Raw genomic sequence first — 24,983 nt, forward strand, 5'->3', positions numbered from 1 at the left:
TATCTATGTATGTATTTATGTATCTATCATCCATCTATATAAGCATACATAACACAATACATTGTTGCCATTACCATTGTGAATAAACTGTTAACTATTCAAGCAAACAATACTATGAAAAGTAGAAATTTTATTATACCTTTTTATTATACCTTGCCTTATTCCTTCTTTGATTCTCTTCCTTATTTCAGGTAGAAGCAAGTTTTTGACCTATATTATCTTCCTTATATCTAAATAACACATTAATTATTTTTACAAGATAGGTATTCTCTTAACAACTTTTCTCTATTTATGTTTTCTGATAAATTATTTATTTTACCTTCAATTTTGAAGAATTATTTCTCAGGAGACATACTTCTGGTTTGGTGTTTTCTTAACACATTAAATATATCACTCAATTCTTTTGTTTGCATGGTTTCTCAGGTGAAGTCAAATATTCTTTTTTAAAAAATTTATTTTAATTTGAGTATTGTTAACATAGAGTGTTATATTAGTTTTAAGTGTACAATATAGTGACTCAACATTCCATGCATCACCCAGTGCTTATCACAAGTGCATGTCTTAATCCCCATCACCTATTTCACCCATTCCCTCACACACCTCCCCTATGGTAATCATCAGTTTGTTCTCCACAGTTTAGAGTCTGTTTTTTTGTTTGTCTCTTTATCTTTTTTTTTCTTTTTCTGTCTTTTGTTTTCTTAAATTCCATATGTGAATGAAATTATATGGGATTTGGCTTTCTCTGACTGACTTATTTTGCTCATTCCTATAAAGATGAGGTATATTTTCCATGTTGCTTATTTTTTTAATGTTTAATTATTTGGGAGAGAGAAAGAGAGAGACAGAGAGAGAGAGAGAGAGAGAGAGAGAGACAATGAACCAGGGAGGGGCAGAGAGAAAAGGCGACAGAGGAGGATCCAAAGCAGTCTCTATGCTGACAGCAGAGAGCCTGAGCCCAATGCAGAGCTTGAACTAATGAACTGTGAGATCATAACCTGAGCCTAAATTGGATGCTTAACAGACTGAGACACCAGTCTGATTCTTTCAGAATCATTTTAAAATTAAGATATAACTTACATATAACATTGCATAAGTTTAAGGTCCACAACTTCTTGACCTAATACATTTATGTATTATAATATGATTAACATGGTAGTGGTAACTAACAGTTGTATCACATCACATAACTATCATTTTTTGTAAGATGAAAACAGGTATGGTTACAAGAGTCTGAAATAAAAGGTACCATTTACCACTATACATTTTCCCCTTCAACTTAAAACAAGCATGTATTTAAAACATAACTGCCCCCCCAAAAAAATATTTATCTTTCTTTATTTGTAAATTTGAATGATATGCCTAGATGTAGTTCTGTTTTGTTTGGCATTTTATAGTCCTTATTATTCCTAGCTTTCTGGATCTGCAGTTTGTTGTCTCACATTAAAATATAGAGACTCAGGAACATGGTAGTGTAGGAGAATACTGAACTCACTTTGTCCCAAGGACACACTGAATAAACAATTACACCTATGTGACCATTTCTGATAATGATCTGGTGAGACTGGCAAAACAGAACTTACACACCGAGGCATAGAGGCCATATCAAACAGTGTAGAGGCACAGAAACATGGTATGAAACTAATGCCCTGGAACAAAAATAAAAAACAAACAAACAAACAAAAACACAAATGGAAGGGACATCACAATCATTGGGAAATAAGGCCAGACTCCCATTAGGCATTATTGCTTCTGGAGACTTATACTGGGAGGACAAATATTGATAATGTCTGCCTTTGAAAATCAGTGGAGCTTAACTACAAGGGCTTTAAAAATTGCAAAGGCCTAACTCTGGGGGAGTCAGAGGAAAATAGGAAGCTGAGTCCCTTATCTTAAAGTTTGAAAAATACCCAGAGTATATGTGAAGGAGATTTATTGACTGACCTTATATAGAAGAACAGGGATTTGCAGGAAAATTTTCTGGGAACAAAAATGCTGGTAGGTGCCATTTCTCCTGCCCTCCTTAGCCTAGATAGTTGTACACTTGTGAAAGCAATTTCTAACACTATCCATTTACCTTGATAGCATTTTTGTGCTCTGCCTCAGTATTTCCTTGCAAAACCACCCCACCCAACTCATCAAACTTGGCAGGCATTCTTGAAAGTGCCTGTCTTGCCACACCTTGCACAAAGCCACAGCTGGGAATAGTGCTACTCCAAAGTGATTCCTACCTGGGGGTGAGGGTAGGTAACCCTGGAAACTAACACACCTATGGTTGCTGCAGACAAGCTTTTTTGATGGCCATACAAAGGGTGTTCCCATCTGTGGCTGAAGCTAATTGCCAACTAGTAGCATGCATTCCACCCCACCACCAGTAAGCACACATCAGCTGTATCCAGAATTCTCAGGGGAAAAAAAAAACTGTTACACACAAGAAAAACAAAGCCCATAAGTTTATCAACTGATTTTTGCAGCAGACACTTTGCAAGCAATAAAGGAATGGCATGATATATTCAAAGTCATAAGAAGAACAACAACAACAACCACCAAGAATATTCTACATGGCAAGATTGTCAGAGATGAAGAGGAAGAAAATTTTTTTTCCAGATAAAGAAAAGCTAAAAGAGTTCATCACTAGTAAACCAGCCTCACAATAAATATTAAAGGAAATTATTTAGGAGGAAAGAAAAATACATAACTAGAAAAAAGAAAATTAGGAAAGGAAAACTTCATAGGTTAAAACAAACATATAGTGAAAATCTTAGAGTAATCAGGTATAAAGCCAATATGGAGGGTAAAAATGCAAAAATAATAAAATAAATTATATCTACAAAATTGACAAAATGGGTAGACAAAATTGAAGATATAAAATATGACATTATATACCTAAAAGAGAGGGAAAGTAAAAAATTAGTGCTTTTAGAATGTGTTTGACTCTAAGCCACCATCAATATAATATAGAAGGTTATACATATAGAAGGCTATACATATAGGATGTTATATATGAATGCAATGGTAACCACAAATTAAAAACCCATAATCCCATAATATATATACAAAAATATAGAGAAGTGGATTCAAACATAATACTAAAGAATGCTATCAAACCATAAGAGAAAAAAGATAACAGGACCAGAGAAAAAATACAAACAAAACAAAAGTAAACTAAACTAAAACAAACAAACAAATAAAAAACAATGACAGGGGTGCCTGGGTAGCTCAGTCAGCTGACCTTCTGACTTCAGCTTAGGTCATGATCTCATGGCTCCTGAATTTGAGCCCCCATCGGGCTCTGCACTGATAGTGAGGAGCCTGATTGGGATTCTCTCTCTCTCTCTCCCTTTCTTCTGTCTCTTTGTCTCTCCCTCTCTGCCCCTCCCCTGGACGTGCTTTCTGTCTCAAAATAAATTTAAAAAGTATTTAAAAATAAAGAAAAAAAATGACAAAAATTTAACAAAATGTCAATAAGTACACACCTATCAAAAATTACTTTAATGTAAATGAACTAAAGACTCCAATCAATAGACGTATGGTGTACCTCTCTATCTTTTTTACCCCCATGTTTATTTATTTTGTTTTTTTTAATTACACATAGGAGTGAAATCATATGATATTTGTATTTCTATGGCTAGCTTACTGCATTTAGCGTAATACTCTTTAGTTCCATTCACATCATTGCAAATGGAAAAATTTCATTTTTAATGGCTGAGTAATATTACATTGTGTATATATACCACTTCTTCATTATCCATTCATCCAGTAATGGGCATTTGGGCTCTTTCCCATAATTTGGCTATTGTATATAATGCCACTGTAAAAATCAGGATGCATGTATCCTTTCTAATCAGTAATTTTCCATTCTTTGGGTAAATACCTAATAGTGCAATTTCTGAATCATAGGGTAGTTATATTTTTAACATTAAAAAAATGATTTACTTATTTTGAGAGAGAGAACGAGACTGCACTTGTGAGCAGTAGAGTGGCAGAGAGAGAGGGGAATATAGAATCCCAATCAGTCTCCACATTATCACATTATTGAAGCACATTAGTGGGGCACATTATTGAGCCCCACGTGGGGTTCAATCTCATGAGTGCTGAGATCATGACCTGCGCTGAAATCAAGAGTTGGACTCAACCGACTGAACCACCCAGACACCATTTTTTTAGTTTATTTATTTATTTTGAGAGATAAGGAGTTATTTTTAACTTTTCGAAGAAACTCCATACTGTTTTTCCAGAGTGGCTGCACTAGTTTGCATTCCCACCAACAGTACAAGAGGGTTCCCCTTTCTCTGCATCCTCGCCAACACTGCTTATTTCCACTGTTGTTGATTTTAGCCATTCTGACATATGTGAGGTGATATTTCATTGTAATTTTGATTTGTGTTTCCCTGATAATGTGTGATATTGAGCATCTTTTTATACGTATAGTAGTGCTCTGTATGTCTTTGGAAAAATATCTGTTTATGGTTTCTGCCCATTTTAACTGGATTATTCACTTTTTGGGTGTTGAGTTTTGTAAGTTCTTTATATATTTTGGATACTAACCATTTATCATATATGTTATTTGCCAATATCTTCTTCCATTCCATAGGTTGACTCTTACTTTTGTTGTTTCTTTTGCCGTGAAGAAACTTTTTTTTATTTTGATAAAATATCATTAGTTTATTTTTGCTTTTGTTTCTCTTCCAGCAGGAGACATATCAGGTAAGATTTTTCTAAGCTTATGTGAAGGAGGTTACTATCTGTGTTATCCTCTAGGATGCTGATGGTTTCCTGTCTCATATTTCAGTCTTTAATCCATTTTGAATTTATTTTTGTGTATGGTGTAAGAAAGTGGTCCATTTTCATTCATTTGTGTCTTGCTGTCTAGTCATCTCAACACCATTTGATGAAAAAACTATATTTTTCCATTGGATAATCTTTCATGAGTTTTCAAAGATTAGTTGACCAGATTGCTGTGGGTTCATTTCCGAATTTTCTATTCTTTTCAATTGATTTATGTGTCTCTTTTTGTGGTAGTCCCATGCTGTATTGATCAATACAGATTTGTAATATAGCTTGAAGTCTGGAATTGCGATGCTTCCAGATTTGCTTTTATTTTTAAATATTGTTTAGGATATTCATGGTGTTTTATGATTCTATACAAATTATAGGATTGTTTGTTCTAGCTCTGTGAAAAATGCTGGTGATATTTTGATAGGGATTGCATTTAATCTGTAGATTGCTTTGAGAAGTATAGATATTTTAATAATATTTGTATTCCAATCCATGAAAATGGAATGTCTTTCCACTTCTTTGTGTAATAGCCAATGTCTTTGATAAGTGTTTTATAGTTTTCAGAGTACAGATCTCTTACATCTTTGGTTAGGTTTATTCCTACTTATCTTATTGGCTTTGTTGGAATTTCAAATGGTATTGATTACTTCATTTCTCTTTCTGCTGATTCACTATTGGTGTTTAGAAATGTAAGAGATTTCTATACATTGAGTTTTGTATTCTGCATCAGTTCCAGCAATTCTTTGTAGTGTCTCTTGGGTTTTCTATATAGAGTATCATGCCATCTGCAAATAACAAAAGTTCTACTTCTTTTTGCTGATTTTGATAACTTTTATTTATTTGGGTTATCTGATTGCTGTGGCTGCAACTTCCATACTTGTTACATAACAGGGGTAAGGGCGGACATTTCTGCCTTGTTCCCGACCATACAGGAAAATATCCAGTTTTTCCCCATTATGGATGATAGTAATTGTGGGTTTTTCATAGATGGACTTTATTATGTTGAAGTATACTTACTCTATCCATACTTTGTTGAGGGATATTTTTTAAATCATAAATGCATGTTGTACTTTGGGAAATGCTTTCTTCTGTGTCTATTGAAAGGATCATATGGTTCTTACCCTTTCATTTATTAATGTGGTATATCATATTGAATGATTCACAAATATTGAACCATCTTTTATGCCCAGGAAAAATCCCACTTGATTATGGTGTATGTTTCTTTTAATGTAACATTAAAGAAATTTGCTATCATGGATTCAATTTGCTAGCATGTTGTTGAAAAGTTTTTCCTCCATGTTCATCAGGGATATTGACTTGTAGTTCTCATTTTTAGTGGAGTCTTTGGTTTTGGAATCATGTTAGTACTATCCTCTTAGAATGAATTTGGAAGTTTCAATTCCTTTTCTATTTTTTGGTGTAGTTTAAGAATAATGGGTATTAGCTCTTCTTTAAGTGTGTGGTAGAATTCCCCTGTGAAGCCCTCTAGCCCTGGACTTTTGTTTGTTGGGATATTTTTATTACTAATTCAATTTCTTTGCTGGGTATCAGTCTCTTCAACTTTTCTACTCCCTCCTGTTTCAGTTTTGGTAGGTTATATGCTTCTAGGAATTTTACCCATTTCTGCCACGTTTTCCAAGTTGTTGGAATATAATTTTTCATAATATTCTCTAATAATTATTTGTCTTTCTGTTGTGTTGTTTGTTATTTCTCCCCTTTCTTTTGTGACTTTATTTGTTTGGTTTGTTTCTCATTTATTTTTGATAAGTCTGGCAAGGGGTTTATCCATTTTATTATTATTTTTTTCAAATGACTATCTCCTGGTTTCATTGATCTGTTTATTGTGTTGTTGTTGCTGTTGTTTCTATATCACTTATTTCTGCTCCAATTTTTATTATTTCCCTTCTGCTGGCTTTAGGTTTTGTTTGGTGTTCTTTGTTTTCATAACTCCTTATTTAAAGTTGGATTGTTTATTTAAGATTCTTCTTGCTTCTTGTGGTAGGCTTCTATTGCTATATACTTCCCTGTTATGATCACTTGCTGCATCCCAATGTTTTAGGCCCATAGTGTTCATTTTCATTTGTTTCCACTTATTTTGTTTTATTTTTTCTTTGGTTTCCTGGTTGACCCATTTATTTTTTAGTAGCATGAGATTTAAAATCCACGTATTGTTCTTTTTTTTCTTTCTTGTGGTTGACCTCAAGTTTCATATCATTGTGCTCAGAAAATATGTCTGGTCTGATCTCAATCTTTTTATACTTGTAGAGGCCTAAATTGTGACCTAGCATGTGATCTATTCTGTAGAATGTCCATGTGAACTTGAAAGGAATGTGTACTCTGCTGATTTAGGATTAAATGTTCTGAATATAATTATTTAGTCCATCTAGTCTAGTATGTCACTAAAGTCATCGTTTTCTTATGGTTTTCTGCTTCAATGATCTGTCCATTGAGGTAAGTGAGGTGTTAAATTTCCCTAACATTATTGTATTTTTATCAGTGCGTTCCTTCATATTTGTTAGTCTTTTTTATATCTGGGTGTTTCTGTGTTGGGGTCATAAGTATTTACAATTATTTAATCTTCTTGTTGGAAAGCTCCATTTATTATGATATATTGCCCTTCACCTATTGTTACAGTCTTTGGCTTAAAGTCAAGTTTGTCTCATATAAGTATTGCTATGCTGGCTTTCCTTTGACAACAATTTGCATGATTACTATTTCCCCATCATCTCACTTTCAATCTGCAGGTGATTTTATGTCTAAAATGAGCCTCTTATTGGCACATATAGATGGGTCTTGCTTTATACATTCTGACACCCTATGTCTTTTGATTGGAGCATTTATTTCATTTACATTCAGAGTAAATATTTATAGGTACGTATTTAGTGCCATTTTTGTTATTCATTTTTTACTTGTTTATGGAGATTTTCTCTGTCATTTTCTAGTCTTTGTCAATTTTGGTCTTTCCTACTCACTCATAGAGTCCTCTTAATATTTCTTGCAAGGTTGGTTTAAGTAGTCATGACCCATTTTAGTTTTTGTTTGTCTTGGAAACTCTATTTTTCTATTTTGAATGATAAACTTCCTGGATATTCTTGCTGCAGATTTTTCTCATTCAGCATGTTGAATATATCATGTCATTCAATTCTGGTTTGCCAGGTTTTTGTGGAAAGAGCTGTGGCTATCTCTATGGGTCTTCTTATATTATAAGTTAGAGACTTCTTTTATCTGGTCACTTTTAGCATTTTTCTTTATCACTGTATTGCAAATTTAATTATAATATGTTTTAACATAAGCATGATTTTGTTGCTTTTAGTGGTAGATCTTTGTGCATCCTGGATCTGGATGTCTGTTTCCTTCCCCAGATTAGGAAAGTTTTCAGCTATTATTTCCTAAAATAAATTTCATGCTCCCCCGTTTCTCTTCTTCTCATAATTCTATGATATGAATGTTATTATGTTTGATTGAGTCACTGAGTTCCCTAAGTCTATTCTTTTGACCCATAATTCTCCTTTATCTATTTTGTTCAGTTTCGCTATTTTTCATTATTCTATCTTCTTTATCATGTATTCATTCCTTTGCTTCTTACATCCTTGTGGTCATTACATACAGTCTGTTTTGAATCTCAGTTATAGCATTTTTTTTCACTCTGACTGATGGTTTTTTAAAGTATTTTATCTCTGTGGTAAGGGTCTCCCTCATGCTTTCCATGCTTTTCTCAATCCAACCTACTATCTTATTATTATTATTATTATTATTGCTTTAAATTCTCAATCTGTCATGCTACTTTTATCTATTTCAATTAGCTCTCTGGTGGTGTCCTTTTCATGTTATTTCTTTTGGGATGAATTCCTCTGCCTTGACATTTTTTGTAAGTCCCTGTTTTCTTCTCTGTGTTAGAAAAGCCTATTATGTTTTATGGTCCTGATAGTAATGGCTTTATGAAGAAGAGATCATATAATATCCAGGACCTAGTGCTTCACGGAGTATCTCTGATGTGTGCTGTGTGCACTCTGCTGCTATACTTTGGCTGTTCTACCCCTTATTCCAGTCATCTGCAGACGGCCTGCAGTGGGAAATGCTTGGACCTGGGCCAGGTTGTGGTGAGTTTTAACTAGGTGTGCTGTGGTTGGCTTGTTCAATGAGACCTGGTGCTAGATTCCACTAGAACTGAAGGATTGCAGGACTCTATGGTTGGTAAACATAGTGTGTATGTGTGGTTTTATGCTGGTCTTCTTGGGAAGGGGTCTTCTTGAGCTGGTCCTACAAGACACTTTACCAAGAAAAGCAGTAACAGTGGAGCACAGTGGGGTGAGACTTGGTGTAAGCAGGTTAGGCAGGCTGTGTTGGCATTGCCCTGTTTACTGAAGTTGTTTAAGCTGAGGTGCAGAGGAGGGAATGGTGCCACCCAATTCCTTTGTCCCCAGAGAAGGGTCTATGTGGTTGCTACTCTCAGGGTAGTACACCCAGAAGAGTAAATAATTTCCCCTGTGCATCCCAGGTGTTTTTCTGATGGCCATTTTCATGCTGTCTGTCTCTGGGTTGCTTGCCTACCTGGAGAAACACAGTGCGCTTTGGGCTTTACCACTAAAAATCAACTGACTTAAAACCCTAACCTTAGGAAGTGACTTAAAACTCTAAACCTTAGGAAGTGCTGTGGCAGTGACCTGTGCTGATCTGGGGACAGATCTAACTGGATGGATGCAGTTTTGACTGAGAAGGACACCAGAGTGCAGAGTTGTGGGATTTGGAGTAAAACAGGCTAAATATCTAGTGTCTAGTTTAGGCACCCTGAAAAAGTGTCTCTGAGCACATGTTCAGTGACAGAGGAGAGAGATGGCCTCCATTGGTTCTTTTGTCCTTGGAGAAGTATCTTAGTGAGGCTGCTTCTCACAAATGTCTTACAAGAAGAGAGAAGAATCTCTCTCCCTTTGCCTTAGGAGATATTCAGATTATGCCATCGGTCCCAGGGTTGTTTGCCTGCCTTCTCTCGAGGAATAGGACAGCTTCCTCAGGGTTCTACCTCAACAAGCCCTTGGACCTCTAGAACTCCAGTCTTTGTGGTTGGTTGGTTACACAATGTGATGAAAATCAGCCTTTCTCACTTTCCCAGACAATCAATGGCTTTGGAGAATTGTTCTCCTTGTTCATTCCACTGTACTTTCTTCTCTCTTTCATCTTTCTCTGCAACTAGGGTTTCCAACCCTCTGCAGCACCTGTGACTTGTTTCTCGCCCATACCATGTCTCCACAAATCCTATCTTCTTTGATGTGACCTCTTCTCTCCCTCTAGTTGTGCCGTTTGTTCTGTGAGTCCTCAGATCAGTTTTTTAGGTATTCAGAATGATTTGATAGTTATCTAGTTGTGTTTGTGGGAGACAAACCTAGGGTACTCCTACTATGCAATCATTTTTTTAATGAAATTTATTGTCAAATTGATTTCCAATCAACACCCAGTGCTCATCCCAACAGGTGCCCTTCTCAATGTCCATCACCCACTTTCCCCTCCTTCCCATTCCCCATAAACCCTCAGTTTATTCTCAGTTTTTAAGATTCTCTTATGGTTTGGTTCCGTCCCTAACTTTTTCTTTTCTTTTTTTTTCCTTCCCCTCCCCGATGGTCTTCTGTTAACTTTCTCAGGATCCACATAAGAGTGAAAACATATGGTGTCTGTCTTTCTCAGTATGACTTATTCACTTAGTATAACACTCTCCAGTTCAATCCACATTGCTACAAAAGCCATATTTCATTCTTTCTCATTGCCAAGTACTATTCCATTGTGTATATAAACCACAATTTCTTTATCCATCCATCAGTTGATGGACATTTAGGCTCTTTCCATAATTTGGCTATTGTTGAAAGTGCTGCTATAAACATTGGGGTATAAGTGCCCTAATGCCTCCACACTCCTGTATCCCTTGGGTAAATTCCTAGCAGTGCTATTGCTGGGTCATAGGGTAGATCTATTTTTAATTTTTTGAGGAACCTCCACCCTGATTTTCAGAGTGGCTGCACCAGTTTGCATTCCCACCAACAGCGAAAGAGGGTTCCCATTTCTCCACATCCTCATCAGCATCTATAGTCTCCTGATTTGTTCATTTTAGCCACTCTGACTGGTGTGAGGTGGTATCTCAGTGTGGTTTTTATTTGTATTTCCCTGATGAGGAGTGATGTTGAGCATCTTTTCATGTGCCTGTGGCCATATGGATGTCTTCTTTAGAGAAGTATCTATTCATATCTTCTGCCATTTCTTCACTGGATTACTTGTTTTTCGGGTGTGGAGTTTGGTGAGTTCTTTATACATTTTGGATACTAGCCCTTTGTCTGACATGTCATTTGCAAATATCTTTTCCCATTCCATTGGTTGTCTTTTAGTTTTATTGATTGTTTCCTTTGCAGTGCAGAAGCTGTATATCTTCATGAGGTCCCAATAGTTCATTTTTGCTTTTAATTCCCTTGCCTTTGAGGATGTGTCAAGTAAGAAATTGCTCTGGCTGAGGTCTGAGAGGTTTTTTCCTGCTTTCTCCTCTATGGTTTTGATGGTTTCCTGTCTCACATTCAGGTCCTTCATCCATTTTGAGTTTATTTTTGTGAATGATGTGAGAAAGTGGTCTAGTTTCATCCTTCTGCATGTTGCTGTCCAGTTCTCCCAGTGGCATTTGTTAAATAAACTTTTTATCCATTGGATATTCTTTCCTGCTTTGTCAAAGATTAGTTGCCACACTTTTGTGGGTCCAATTGTGAAGTCTCTACTATATTGCTTTGTTCTATGTGTTTGTGTTTGTGCCAATACCATGCTGTGGTGATGATTACAGCTATGTAGTAGAGGCTAAACTCTGGGACTGTGATGCCTCCCACTTTGGTCTTCTTCAATACTAGTTTAGCTGTTCAGGGTCTTTGGGGTTCCATACAAATTTTAGGATTGCTTTTACTAGCTTCGAGAGGAATGCTGGTGCAATTTTGATTGGGATTTCATTGAATGTGTAGATTGCTTTGAGTAGTATTGACATTTTAACAATATTTATTCTTCCAATCAATAAGTACAGAATGTTGTTCCATTTCTTTGTGTCTTCTTCAATTTCCTTCATAAGCTTTCTATAGTTTTCAGCATACAAATCTTTTACATCTTTGGTTAGGTTTATTCCTAGGCATTTTATGCTTCTTGGTACAATTGTTAATGGGATCAGTTTCTTTATTTGTCCTCCTGTTGCTTCATTATTAGTGTATAAGAATGCAACTGATTTCTGTACATTAATTTTGTATCCTGCAACTTTGCTGTAACTGCCCCTCCCACCCCTGTGCACCTTGCAGATCTACCCCTGCTAATATGCTCTTGGCCAGATCCTATAGAAGCAGCACCACAAGCTTGTCAGTGTGCAAGTAGTCCAGACAGGGGCCACACCAGTCCACAGTGAGTCCTGCTCCTGGTAGAGGGGAAGAAAATGCACACACCAGTCTGACTGTGATGCCAACAGTGGGCTTGCGGCAGACATCTGGTCTGACTATAGCCCTGCCCACCAAGACAGATTTCTCCAGACAACACAGGGGAAATGCCCTGCCATTTGGAACTACCTCAGGGACTACCCAAAATGACAAAATGGAAGAATTCGCCTCAAAAGAAACTCCAGGAAATAGTGACAGCTAATGAATTCATCAAAAACGATTTAAGCAATATAATGGAATAAGAATTTAGAATAATAGTCATAAAATTAATCGCTGCACTTGAAAAAAGCATAGAGGACAACAGAGAATCTATTGCTAGAGATCAAGGGACTAAGAAATAGTCATGAGGAGCTAAAAATGCTATAAATGAGGTGCAAAATAAAATGGAGGCAACCATAGCACAGATTGAAGATGCAGATGAGAGAATAGGTGAATTAGAATATAAAATTATGGAAAAAGAGGAAGCTGAGAAAAAGAGAGATAAAAAATCCAGGAGTATGAGGGGAGAATTAGAGAACTAAGTGATGTGTTCAAACGGAACAATAGCAGTACCATAGGAATTCCAGAAGAAGAAGAGAGAGAAAGGGGCAGGAGGTGTACTTGAACAAATCATAGGTGAGAACTTCCCTGATCTGGGGAAGGAACAAGGCATTGAAATCCAAGAGGCACAGAGAACTCCCTTCAGACATAACTTGAATCCATCTTCTGCACAACATATCATAGTGAAACTGGAAAAATACAAGGATAAAGAGAGAATTCTGAAAGCACCTAGGGATAAACAGGACCTAACTTACAAAGGTAGACACATAAGAGTAGTAGCAGACCTAAATACTGAAACTTGGCAAGGCAGAACGGAATGGCAGGAAATCTTCAATATGATGAACAGAAAAACATATGCAGCCGAGAATCCTTTATCTACCAAGTCTGTCATTCAGAACAGATGAAGAGATAAACGTTTTCCCAAACAAAAACTGAAGCGATTCATCACCGCTAACCATACCTACAAGAGATCCTAAGGGGGATTCTGTGAGTGAAATGTTTCAAGGACCGCAAAGGACCAGACAGCACTACAAGCATGAAACCTACAGACATCACAATGACTCTAAACCATATCTTTCAATAATAACACTGAATGGAAATGGACTAAATGCTCCAACCAAAAGACATAGGGTATAAGAATGGAAAAAAGGAAAAAAAGACCCATCTGTATGCTGTCTACAAGAGACTCATTTTAGGCCTGAGGACACCTTCAGATTGAAAGTGAGGGGATAGAGAACTATCTATCATGCTACTGGAAGTCACAAGAAAGCTGGAGTAGCCACACTTATATCAGACAAACTAGACTTTAAATTAAAGGCTGTAACAAGAGATGAAGAAGGGCATTATATAATAATCACAGGGTCTATCCATCAGGAAGAGCTAACAATTATAAATGTCTATGCACTGAATACAGGACCCCCCAAATATATAAAACAATCACAAACAAAAGCAACCTTATTGAGAAGAATGTGGTAATTGCAGGGGACTTTAATACCCCACTGACAACAATGGATAGATTATCTAGGCACAGGATCAATAAAGAAACAAGGGCCCTGAATGATACATTGGATCAGATGGAATTGACAGGTATATTTAGAACTCTGCATCCCAAAGCAGCAGAATATACTTTCTTCTCAAGTGCACGTGGAATATTCTCCAAGATAGATCATATACTGGGTCACAAAACTGCCCTTAATACGTATAAAAGAATTGAGATCATACCATGCACACTTTCAGACCACAATGCTATGAAACTTGAACTCAACCATAGGAAAAAGTCTAGAGAACCTCCAAAAGCTGAGAAAAGAAGAAGGAAGAAAGCAGAAGAAGAGAAATAATAAAGATCAGAGCAGAAATAAACAATATCGAATCTAAAAAAAACCAACACAACAACTGTAGGGCAGATAAATGAAACCGAGTGTTGGTTTTTTGAGAAAATAAACAAAATTGCTAAACTCTAGCCAGGCTTCTCAAGAAGAAAAGGGAGATGACCCAAATAGATAAAATCATGAATGAAAATGGAATTATTACAGCCAATCTCTCAGAAACACAAAGAATTATCAGGGAATACAAGAACCATTATATGCCAACAAACTGGACAACCTGGAAGAAATGGACAAATTCCTAAGCACCCACACACTTCCCAAACTGAAACAGGAAGAAATAGGAAACTTGAACAGACCTGTAACCAGTGAAGAAATTGAACAAGTTATCAAAAATCTCCCAACAAATAAGAGTGCAGGACCATATGGCTTCCCTATGGAATTCTAGCAGACATTTAAAGCAGAGATAATACCTATCCTTCTCAAGCTGTTCCAAAAAATAGAAAGGGAAGGAAAACTTCCAGACTCATTCTATGAAGCCAGCATTACTTTGATTCCCAAACCATACAAAGACCCAGCAAAAAAAGAGAACTACAGGCCAATATCCCTAATGAATATGGATGCAAAAATTCTCCATAATATACTAGCAAATCGAATTCAACAGCTTATAAAAAGAATTATTCATCATGATCAAGTGGGATTCGTTCCTGCGCTGCAGGGCTGGTTGAACATTCACAAATCAATCAATGTGATACATCACATTAATGAAAGAAAAGGTAAGAATCATATGATCCTGTCAATCGATGCAGAAAAAGCATTTGACAAAATTCGGTATCCTTTCTTAATCAAATCCCTCAAGAAATTCGGGATAGCAGGAACATACTTAAACATCATAAAAGCCATTTATGAAAAGCCCACAGCTAATATCATCCTCAATGTTGAAAACTGAGAGCTTTCCCCCTGAGATCAGGAACACGACAGGGATGTCCACTTTCAACGCTGTTGGTTACCATAGTGTTGGAAATCTAGCATCAGCAATCAGACAACAAAAGGAAACCAAAGGCATCAAAATTGGCAAAGATGAAGTCAAGCTTTCACTTTTTGCAGATGACATATTATATACATGGAGATCCTGATAGACTCCACCAAAGTCTTCTAGAACTACTATGCAATCTTACCTCTATCTTCTGTCATTTTTTTGTCACTATTGCTAAAATTTGTCAATTTCATTGATGTTGAAAAATCTGTTTCTTACATTGTTCTTTTTCATTGTTTTGCTGTGTTCAATTTCAATAGTTTCAGTCTTATCTCTATTTTTCCTACCTTATCTTGTTTTATTTTTCTCTTACTTTTGTAAATTCTAGAAGTTGGCACTTTAACTTCAGTTTGATCAGTTTGATCTCTAATGGAAGCATTTAATGGTAAAATTGCTGTAGCTATATCACAAATTTTCATACCCATACAAGGAGGTTCTCAGCCATAGTTTGTTTAAGTATACTTCTTACCTTTTTCTCCTTTTTTTTTTCCTTCTGGGACTCCTATGATATGGGTAGTGTTTCATTTCACGGGCATAGAAGCTAAGTCACCCCTCATGATCTACTAATTTTCTTCCTTTTTTTCCCCAGCATCACTATAGTCCACATTTTTTTCTTTTATTTTAACTATCTATTCTTTACTCTCTCTGATGCATAGGGGTACTTGTACCCCAATGTTTATAGCAGCACTCTCAACAATAGGTAAATTATGGAAAGAGCCTAAATGTCCATCAACTGATGAATGGATAAATAAATTGTGGTTTATATACACAGTGGAGTACTACGTGACAATGAGAAAGAATGAAATATGGCCTTTTGTAGCAACATGGATGGAACTGGAGAGTGTTATGCTAAGTGAAATAAGTCATACAGAGAAGGACAGATTCCATATGTTTTCACTCCTATGTGGATCCTGAGAAACTTAACAGAAGACCATGGGGGAAGGGAAGAAAAAAATGTTAGAGAGGGAGGGAGCCAAAACATAAGAGACTCTTAAAAACTGAAAAGAAACTGAGGGTTTATTGGGGTGGGAGGGAGGGGTGGGTTGGTGATGGGTATTGAGGGCACCTGTTGGGATGAGCACTGGGTGTTGTATGGAAACCAATTTGACAATAAATTCCATAATAAAAAATAATAAAAAATAAATAAAAGGAAGGATAATAACCATATGATGCTCTCAATAAATGCAGTAAAAAATATTTCACAAAGTACAACATCCATTCTTGATATAAAGTCCTCAAAGAAGTAGGGTTAGAGGGAAGATACCTCAACATAATAAAGACCATATGTGAAAGCCAGTAGCTAATAACATCCTCAATAGGGGGAAAAATGACAGTTTTTTCCTTCAAGATCAGGAGACACAGGGATGTCCTCTCTCAGGACTGTTACTTAACATAATACTGGAAGTCCTAGCCTCAGAGAGAAGAGGCATTCAGACAACAAAAAGAAATAAAATACATCCAAATTTTTAAAGAAGTCAAGCTTTCTTTGCAGATGACATAATACTTTATATAGAAAACTAAAAAGACTCCAACAAAAAATTACTAGACCTGAAACATGAATTCAGTATAGTCACAGGATACAAAATCAACCTATAGAAACCAGTTACATTTCTATAAACCAACAATAAAGTAGTAGAGAAAATTAAGGAATCAATTACATTTACAATTGCACCAAAAACCATAAGATACCTAGGAATAAACCTAACCAAAGAGGTGAAAGATCTGTACTCTGAAAACTATAAAACACTGATGAAAGAAATTGAAGAGGACACAAAGTAATAGAAAAAATATTTTGTGTTCATGGATTGGAAAAAAATGTTTTTTAAATGTCTGTATTACCCAAAATGATCTACATGTTTAATGCAATGCCTATCAAAATCTATCAACAACACCTTTCAGAGAACTGGAACAAACAATCCTAAAATTCGTATGGAACCAAAAAAGACTCCAAATATCCAAAGCAACTTTAAAAAAGAAAAGCAAAACTGGAAGCATCACACTACCAGACTTCAACTTATATTACAAAACTGCAGTGATCAAAATAGTCGGTACTGGCACAACAACAACAACAACAACAACAAATAGGTCAATGGAACAAAACAGAAAACCCACAAAATGAGCCCACAACTACACAATGACATGGTCAATTCATCTTTCTCATAACAAGAAAGAATATATATTGGGAAAAAAGAGTCTCTTCAACAAATAGTTTTGGGACAACTGGACAACAAAAGGCAAATTAATGAAACTGGATTACTTTCTTACACCACACACAAAAATAAATTAAAAATGCATTAAAGACCTAAATGTGAGACAGGAAACCCTTAAAATATGAATGAAGAAAACAGGCAGTAACCCATTTGACATTGTCCATAACAACTTCTTACCAGTTCTGTCTTCTGAGGCTAAGGAAACAAAAGCAAATATAAATGATTTAGACTTCATCAAAATAAGAAGCTTCTGCACAGTGAAGTAAATAATCAACAAAAGTAAAAGGTAACTTATAGAATGGGAGAAGATATTTGAAAATCACATATCTGATAGAGGGTTAGTATCCAAAATCCATAAAAAAATTACAAAATTTAACACCCAAAAAACCCCAAATAATCCAGTTTAAAAAAATGGGGAAAAGACATCTAGATGGCCAAAACACACATGAAACAATACTCAATATCACTCATATCAGGGAAATACAGATCAAAACTACAATTAGATGTCACCTCACAAATGTCAGAATGGCTAAAATTAACAACACAAGAAATAAGTGTTGGTGAGGATTCAAAGAAAAGGGAACCCTCTTACACTGTTGGTAGGAATTGAAACTGGTGCACTCTGGAAAACAATATAGATGTTCCTCAAAAAGTTAAAAAGAGAACCACCCTATGATACAGCAATTGTACTACTAGGTATTTACCCAAATGATACAAAAATGCAACTTCTAAGGTGGACATGCACCCTGATGTTTGCAGGATCATTCTCTACAATAGCCAAACTACGGAAAGAGTTCAAACATCCATCAACTGATGGATGGATAAAGAATACGAGGCATATATATGCAATGGAATATTACTCAGCCACAAAAAACAATGATATCTTACCATTTGCAAGGACAGGGATGGAGTTTACGCCAAGCAAAATAAGTTAGACAAATAAAAGTACCATATGATTTCACTCACATATGGAAGAAACAAAACAAATAGGTGGGAAAAAAAAGAGGAAAACCAAGGAAAAGACTTTTAACTAGGGGAGCAAAATGATGGTTACCAGAGAGGAGGTGGGGGGGTGGCTTAAATAGGTGATGGCTTCAATGGGGATTAAGAAATGCACTTGTTACGAGCACTGGCTGTTGTATGAAACTATTGAATAACAATACTCTACATTGAAACTAATATTACACTGCATGTTGGCTGACTGAAATTTCAATAAAAACTCAAAAAAAAACTGGAGCAAGGGAGTGATATCCTTACTTTCACAGATTAAATAATATAAGTCTAACATGATAGTGTATTGCATTGATAAATGAAACATAACTAAAATATATGAAGAAAATAAGTACAAGAGAATCATCTGAAGTTTTCAAATTAGCAGATTTTAGAAATATGGACACATGCAGAGAAGTTACATGAAAACCTTTTCACACTTAATACTTATTACATATTCTTAAATGAAGTAATATTATTTTTAAAATGCTAATAAAACAAAAAATAATCTTTGAAAAATTTCAACAATAACTGCAGAGAATTGTATAAGAAACCTTAAAAGTTAGGTTTATCTTCTAGATAAACAAACAATTTGAATAACCTGTGATACCTATCATGTTTCTCATAGAAACTCTCAACATTTAGCAGTATCAATTATTTCTAAATGTATTTTGATTATTTTCTAACCAAAATTATAAACAAAATGTTTAAAAATCAGCTATTTACAAAATTAAACTTCTAATCATTTGTACATTTTGAAGATAAACATACTGTGACCAAAATAATTAATTGCTAAAAATTAAGCTGAATCAAACAAAAAGAAGTAATTCAGTAATAGATCAACAGAGTAAAGGAATTATATGGAAACAACCTTATCTATACAATCCTCTAATAAAAAATAATGGTCACACCTTTTGTCCCATTGCTTTTTCTATACACTGTTCATCTCTAAACCCATATCTTCAAACCTTTCCTCCTCATTAATGACTCAAAACTCTAGTGGTCCTGCATTATCTCCGCTACATGTGTCCTAGGCAATTCAAGACCCAAACTCTTAGTTTCAAGTTTCCTGTAACCAGCACAACTCCCAATATCCTGAGCGCATCCATAGCACTACAACTTCACCTCCTCCATTATCACCTCCTTGCCCAGCCCCCACATTTCTCACCAGGACTCTTGTTGAAACCCCTTCTTGCAATTTGTCTCTCTGGATTTATTCTCCACTATGCCTCCAATGATAGTCACACAGCTAAGTCCTATCATCTCTTTTCTTTCAATCTTCCAATGATATCTTATAGTGGGGTTTAACAATAGTTAGGAAGAGCTTAAGTTCTAAGGGCCCTCATTCTCTGGTGGCTGTGCCAATACTGACAGTTTCAGGGAGTTCTAGAATATAAAGGTAAGGAGAGGAAATCATTCTGAATTAAGGATACAAGACAATGTGAGCAGGTCTGGTAACTGTTTTAGAAGATATGGATCACTACTGACCAATACTTGAATATTATTTCCTTTCTTTTCTAAACGCACATCCACTCTTGTGTGTTTTGTACATGGACATTTTTATTCCATTCCATTCCTTAAACATGATTTGATTATTCTTGGTCCTTCCGAAACCCCTCACAATTTTCTTTTTTACTTTTTTCATGTTTTTTGTTTGTTTGTTCTGCTTTCCAATTGTGTGTGTGTGTGTGTGTGTGTGTATAATGATTCAGTATTTGTGTACATTTGAAATTATCACCACAATAAGTCCAATTAACATCAATCACCATGAAGAGTGACAGTCTTTCCTTGTGATGAGTACTTTTAAGATCTGCTCTCTTAGCAACTTCCAACTATGCAATGCATTATCATTAACTATAGTTACCATGCTGTACATTACAACCCTAGGACTTATTTATTTTATAATTGTAATTTTGTACCTTTTTACCACCTTTACCCATTTCACCCCCCTGCTCCACTCTTCCTACCAACCCTGCCCTGCTTGTGTTCTTTGTATCTATGTTTTTTGTTAGTTTGGATTGTTTTGTTTCATTTTGTTTTAGATTCCACATATAAGTAAGATTATATGGTATATATCTTTTTCTGAGTTATTTCATTTAGCATAATACCCTCAAGGTCCATCCATATTATTGGAACTGGAAGGATTTCCTTCTTCATAATGGCAGATAAGTATTCCATTGTATTATATACTGCCTCTTCCTTATCCATTCATCCATCTATGAACACTCCGGTTGTTTCCATGTCTTAGCTACTGTAAACTAATGCTGCAATGAACATGAAGGTGTTCATTAATAATTAGTGATCTAATTAATAATTTCTTTTTGAATTAGTGCTTTTAGCACCTTTGACTATATTCCCAGAAGTGGAATTGCTGGATCATTTGGTAGTTCTATTTTTAATTTTGAGGAGAACTTTGGAAAAAATTGGAAAAAATACTGTTTTCCATAGCAGCTAAATCAGTTCACATTCACACGAATAGTGAACAAGAGCTCTCTTTTCTCTATATCAATGCCAACACTTGTTATTTCTTGCCTTTTTTTTCTTTTCAAAATTTTTACTTAAATTCTAGTTAGTTAATATACAGGGAAATATTAGTTGCAGGAGTAGAATTCAGTGATTCATCACTTATATACAACACCCAGGGCTCATCATAACAAGTGCCCTCCTTAGGACCCATCACCTACCTAGCCCATCCCTCACCCACTTCTCTCTATCAACCTTCAGTTCTCTATCTTTAAGAGTTCTTATGATTTGTTTCCCTCTCTCCCCCACATCCTGATATGTTCATCTGTTTTATTTCTTAAATTCCACATGAATGAAATTATATGGTATTTGTTTTTCTCTAATTGACTTATTTTGCTTGGCATAATACTTTCAAGCTCCATCCACATCGTTGAAAATGGAAAATTTCATTCTTTCTGATGGTTGAGTAATATTCCATTGTATGTATACCACATCTTCTTTATCCATTCATCTGTCAGTGGACATTGGCTGTCTATAGTTTGGCTATTGTTGATAATGCTGTTATAAAATCAGGAGGCATATACCCTTATGGGTCTGCATATTTTTATAACTTAGCTCCTCATTATTAATGTTAATGTATCAAGCAGAATAAAAAATACTTCACCAAAATATCAAAGCCAAAAAATGTGCTTTTTACTAGTCAAAGTAATTGTACTTTATGCAGAATATATATACACAAACTCTGAAAAGAAATAAAATATACAAATATGTAAAAGGAGATTTCACAGAATTACTAGTTATAAAGATAAACATGAAAAATCATATAAACGTGTAAATAATCAAGAAAAGCAAATTAAACAACGGCATATCTATCAAATTGGCTGAGGTGAAAAAACACAAAATTCAGTGCTAGTGCAGGTAAAGTTTGATGCACAATTTCCGATTGATTTTGAAAAATAATTCAATTTTGGATATTAAGAACCTTTCAAATTTTTATACCTTATAATAAATTATCTTAGTAAAAATTGCATTCAGAAAAATTTTTCCATATAAACTATTTCAGCACAATTGTTAATTTAGAAAGTTGGTCAGAGATTAATTATTTAATATTAGAGGTGTTGTAATGTGGTATAATTTATTTCATGGATATCAACCTGTGGGGGGCCGGGCCCCAGTGCCAGGCTGAGACCAGGTTGAGCAATGTTCCCTGTTGACTCAGCCAACCCGGTGGTTCCTCCTCCCATTCCCCCACTTTCAAGGGCATACAAAAGCCTTGTCAAGGCTGAGAAAGTTAATTCCTGAGGCCTGTGGTCTGCAGGTGTTGGCAGTCATGCTACCTCCCCTTTTTCTACCCCGAGTCAGATAGAAACAAACATGGGAATTGTGTTTTGCTAGCAATCTTATCAACAAGGTCTTGTTGTGACCCGTCTAGAAAATGCACAAGGAACACAGAACTAAATGTTTTGGTTGGCAGCGATTATGTGAAACCTGTTTATTCTTAGAATGGCCTGACCCATAAGAGTCTGGATATAAAAGATTGTGTATAGCAACAATAAAGCCGTCACTTGGGCCATCAGCCCAGGGGACCCTCCTGTTCCCAAACTTTCTTCTCTGTCTTTTTTCTTGCATTCCCCTACCCTCAGGACCCTGACCTCGGTGTTTGTTGCACCGGTCGCGATATCAACCTCGTTGGTGAGAGTCCAGTCACATACAACAACTTTACACATCTGAAACTGAAGATATTTAATGCAAAACATTGGTGACAGAGAAGGCAAAGCACTGAGGTGGATTGGGAAGCTGGGAGGGGAGTATTGTCATCAAAAGCAAGGAGTGCTCACCTGCCACTGGAAACCCATGTTTTCCTTACTGCTGAGCTGATGAAGACCGTATTCTGGGGATACTTTAGTGACCCTTCCCTTCTAATGCATAGAAGATCAGATGCTGAGGTATTGGAGTCCAAAGTTTGAATCCTCTAGTTAATATACAGTGTAATATTAGTTTTACATGTAGGATTTGGTGATTCATCACCTAAATACAACACTCAGTGCTCATCACAACAAATGCCTTCCTTAATACCCATCACACATTCAACCCATCCTCCACCCACCTCCCCTCCAGCAACCTTCAGTTTGCTTTCTTTCTTAAAGTCTGTTTTATGGCTTCCCTTTATGTTATCAGAACTTTAAAATATACAATACAAAATTATTAACTATAGTCGCCATACTCACATTAAATCCTAAGTATTTATTAATTTATTTTATAAATAGAAGTTTTACTTTTTGACCATCTTTACCTTTTACCCACTCTTAGTCCCCCATTTCTGGCAACCACCAATATTTTCTGTGTATCTATGAGTTTATTTATTTATTTATTTTTAATATGAAATTTATTGTCAAATTGGTTTCCATACAACACTCAGTGCTTATTAATTTAATTGCTGCTGCTGTTGCTGTTGTTTTAGGTGAGATCATATAGTATTTTTCTTTATCTTTCTGACTTATTTCACTTATAATGCCCTCAAGTCCCATCTATGTTGTCCTAAATGGCAGGATTTATGTGTGTGTGTGTGTGTGTGTGTGTGTGTGTGTGTGTATGTAAACTACCTTAACATACTACAAGTAATATATGCAAAATTCACAGTGAACATCATGCAGAATAATGAAAGTTTTCCTCTAAGATCTAAAGTAGTACAAGGATGTCATGTTCACCACTTTTATTAAACATAGTACTGGAAAATTGAACCAGAGTAATTAGACAAGACAAAGAAATAAATGCATCTACTTTGTTAAGAAATATATAACATTACCTTTATACACAGATGATAAGTTCTTATATGCAGAAAAGCTTAAAGGATACATAAATAATTTTAGCTAATAGAAATCCAAAAAAGTAAAATGATTCAAATTCAATACACAAAACTAAGTACATCTCTATAACCATGATCAATCCCAAAGCAATTTAAAAATTTTTAATATTTATTTTTGAGAGAGAGAGAGAGGGAGAGAGAGAGAGAGCTCATGAGCGGGGAGGGGCAGAGAGAGAGGGAGACAGAATCAGAAGCAGGCTCCAGGCTGTCAGCAGAGAGCCCCATGCGGGGCTGGAACTCACTAACTGTGAGATTATGACCTAAGCAGAAGTCAGATGCTTAACAGACTGAGCCACCCAGGCACCCCCAAAAAGGATTTAAAAAAATCCATTTACAATAGAATCAAAAATAACAAAATACTTAGGTTTTAATATAATTAATGAGGTGAATACTTTGTACAATAAAAATGACAAAATATTTCTGGAAGATATTAAAAAGGGCATAGTGAAATAAAACCTATTTTCATGGGTTGCAACACTTATTAAGATGGTGATACTAACTGCAAATTCAATGCAATTCTATAAAAATATTAATGATGATTTTCATACAAATAGAAGACCCACTCTAAAATTCTTCTAAAATTTCAAATGACTCCAAGTAGACTAAATAATCCCAGAGAGGAACAAAGCAGGAAGACCCACACTTCCTGATTCAAATTACTACAAACCTACTTCAATAAATTTTGATACTGACATAACGCCAGACACATATGCCACTGGAATGGAGTAGAGAGCCCAGAAATAAATTCTTACATAAATGTTAAAATTATTTTTCAAGGAAACAAAGATCATTCAATGGGGAAAAGGGAGTGTTTTCAACAAATGTTGTTGGAACAATGGCCATCCACAAGCAAAATAATGAGGTTGGACCCTTGTGTAACGTCATATGCTAAAAAATAATGCAAAATTAAGCAAATACCTAAATATAAAATTTAAAACTACACAACTTTTAGAAAAAAAAAACAGAAAAATAACTAGGAAAACAGACATTGGATTTGACAATGTTTCTTGAAATGACACCAGACATAGACAACAAAAGAAAACTAGAAAAAATGAATTTTTAAAAATTTGCTTTGGGGGCACCTGAGTGATAGCTGGGCATCTGACTTCTGCTTAGGCCATGATTTCATGGTTCGTGAAGTTGAGCCCTGAAGTGGGCTCACTGCTGTCACTGCAGACCCAGCATTGGATCCTCTGTCCCCTTCTCTCTGCCCCCCCTCACATCCTCTCTCTCTCTTTCTCTCTCTCTCAAAAATAAATAAACATTTTTTGTTTTAAGTTTTTTTTCAACGTTTATTTATTTTTGGGACAGAGAGAGACAGAGCTTGAACGGGGGAGGGGC

General features: G+C 35.6%; 1 protein-coding gene across 1 annotated transcript in view; it reads left to right on the top strand.

Annotated features, from left to right (window-relative positions):
- Positions 1 to 24,983, top strand: part of LOC106974819 (olfactory receptor 2M3-like) — a 133,855-nt gene that overhangs the window by 106,910 nt on the left and 1,962 nt on the right. Inside the window, 2 exon segments of the mRNA XM_053217105.1 lie at positions 8,674 to 8,876; positions 22,420 to 22,468. Of these exon segments, the coding sequence (XP_053073080.1) occupies positions 8,674 to 8,876; positions 22,420 to 22,468 (252 nt within the window).

The sequence above is a fragment of the Acinonyx jubatus genome, chromosome A1 (assembly GCF_027475565.1).
Source record: "Acinonyx jubatus isolate Ajub_Pintada_27869175 chromosome A1, VMU_Ajub_asm_v1.0, whole genome shotgun sequence".
NCBI classification, from domain to species: Eukaryota; Metazoa; Chordata; class Mammalia; order Carnivora; family Felidae; genus Acinonyx; species Acinonyx jubatus.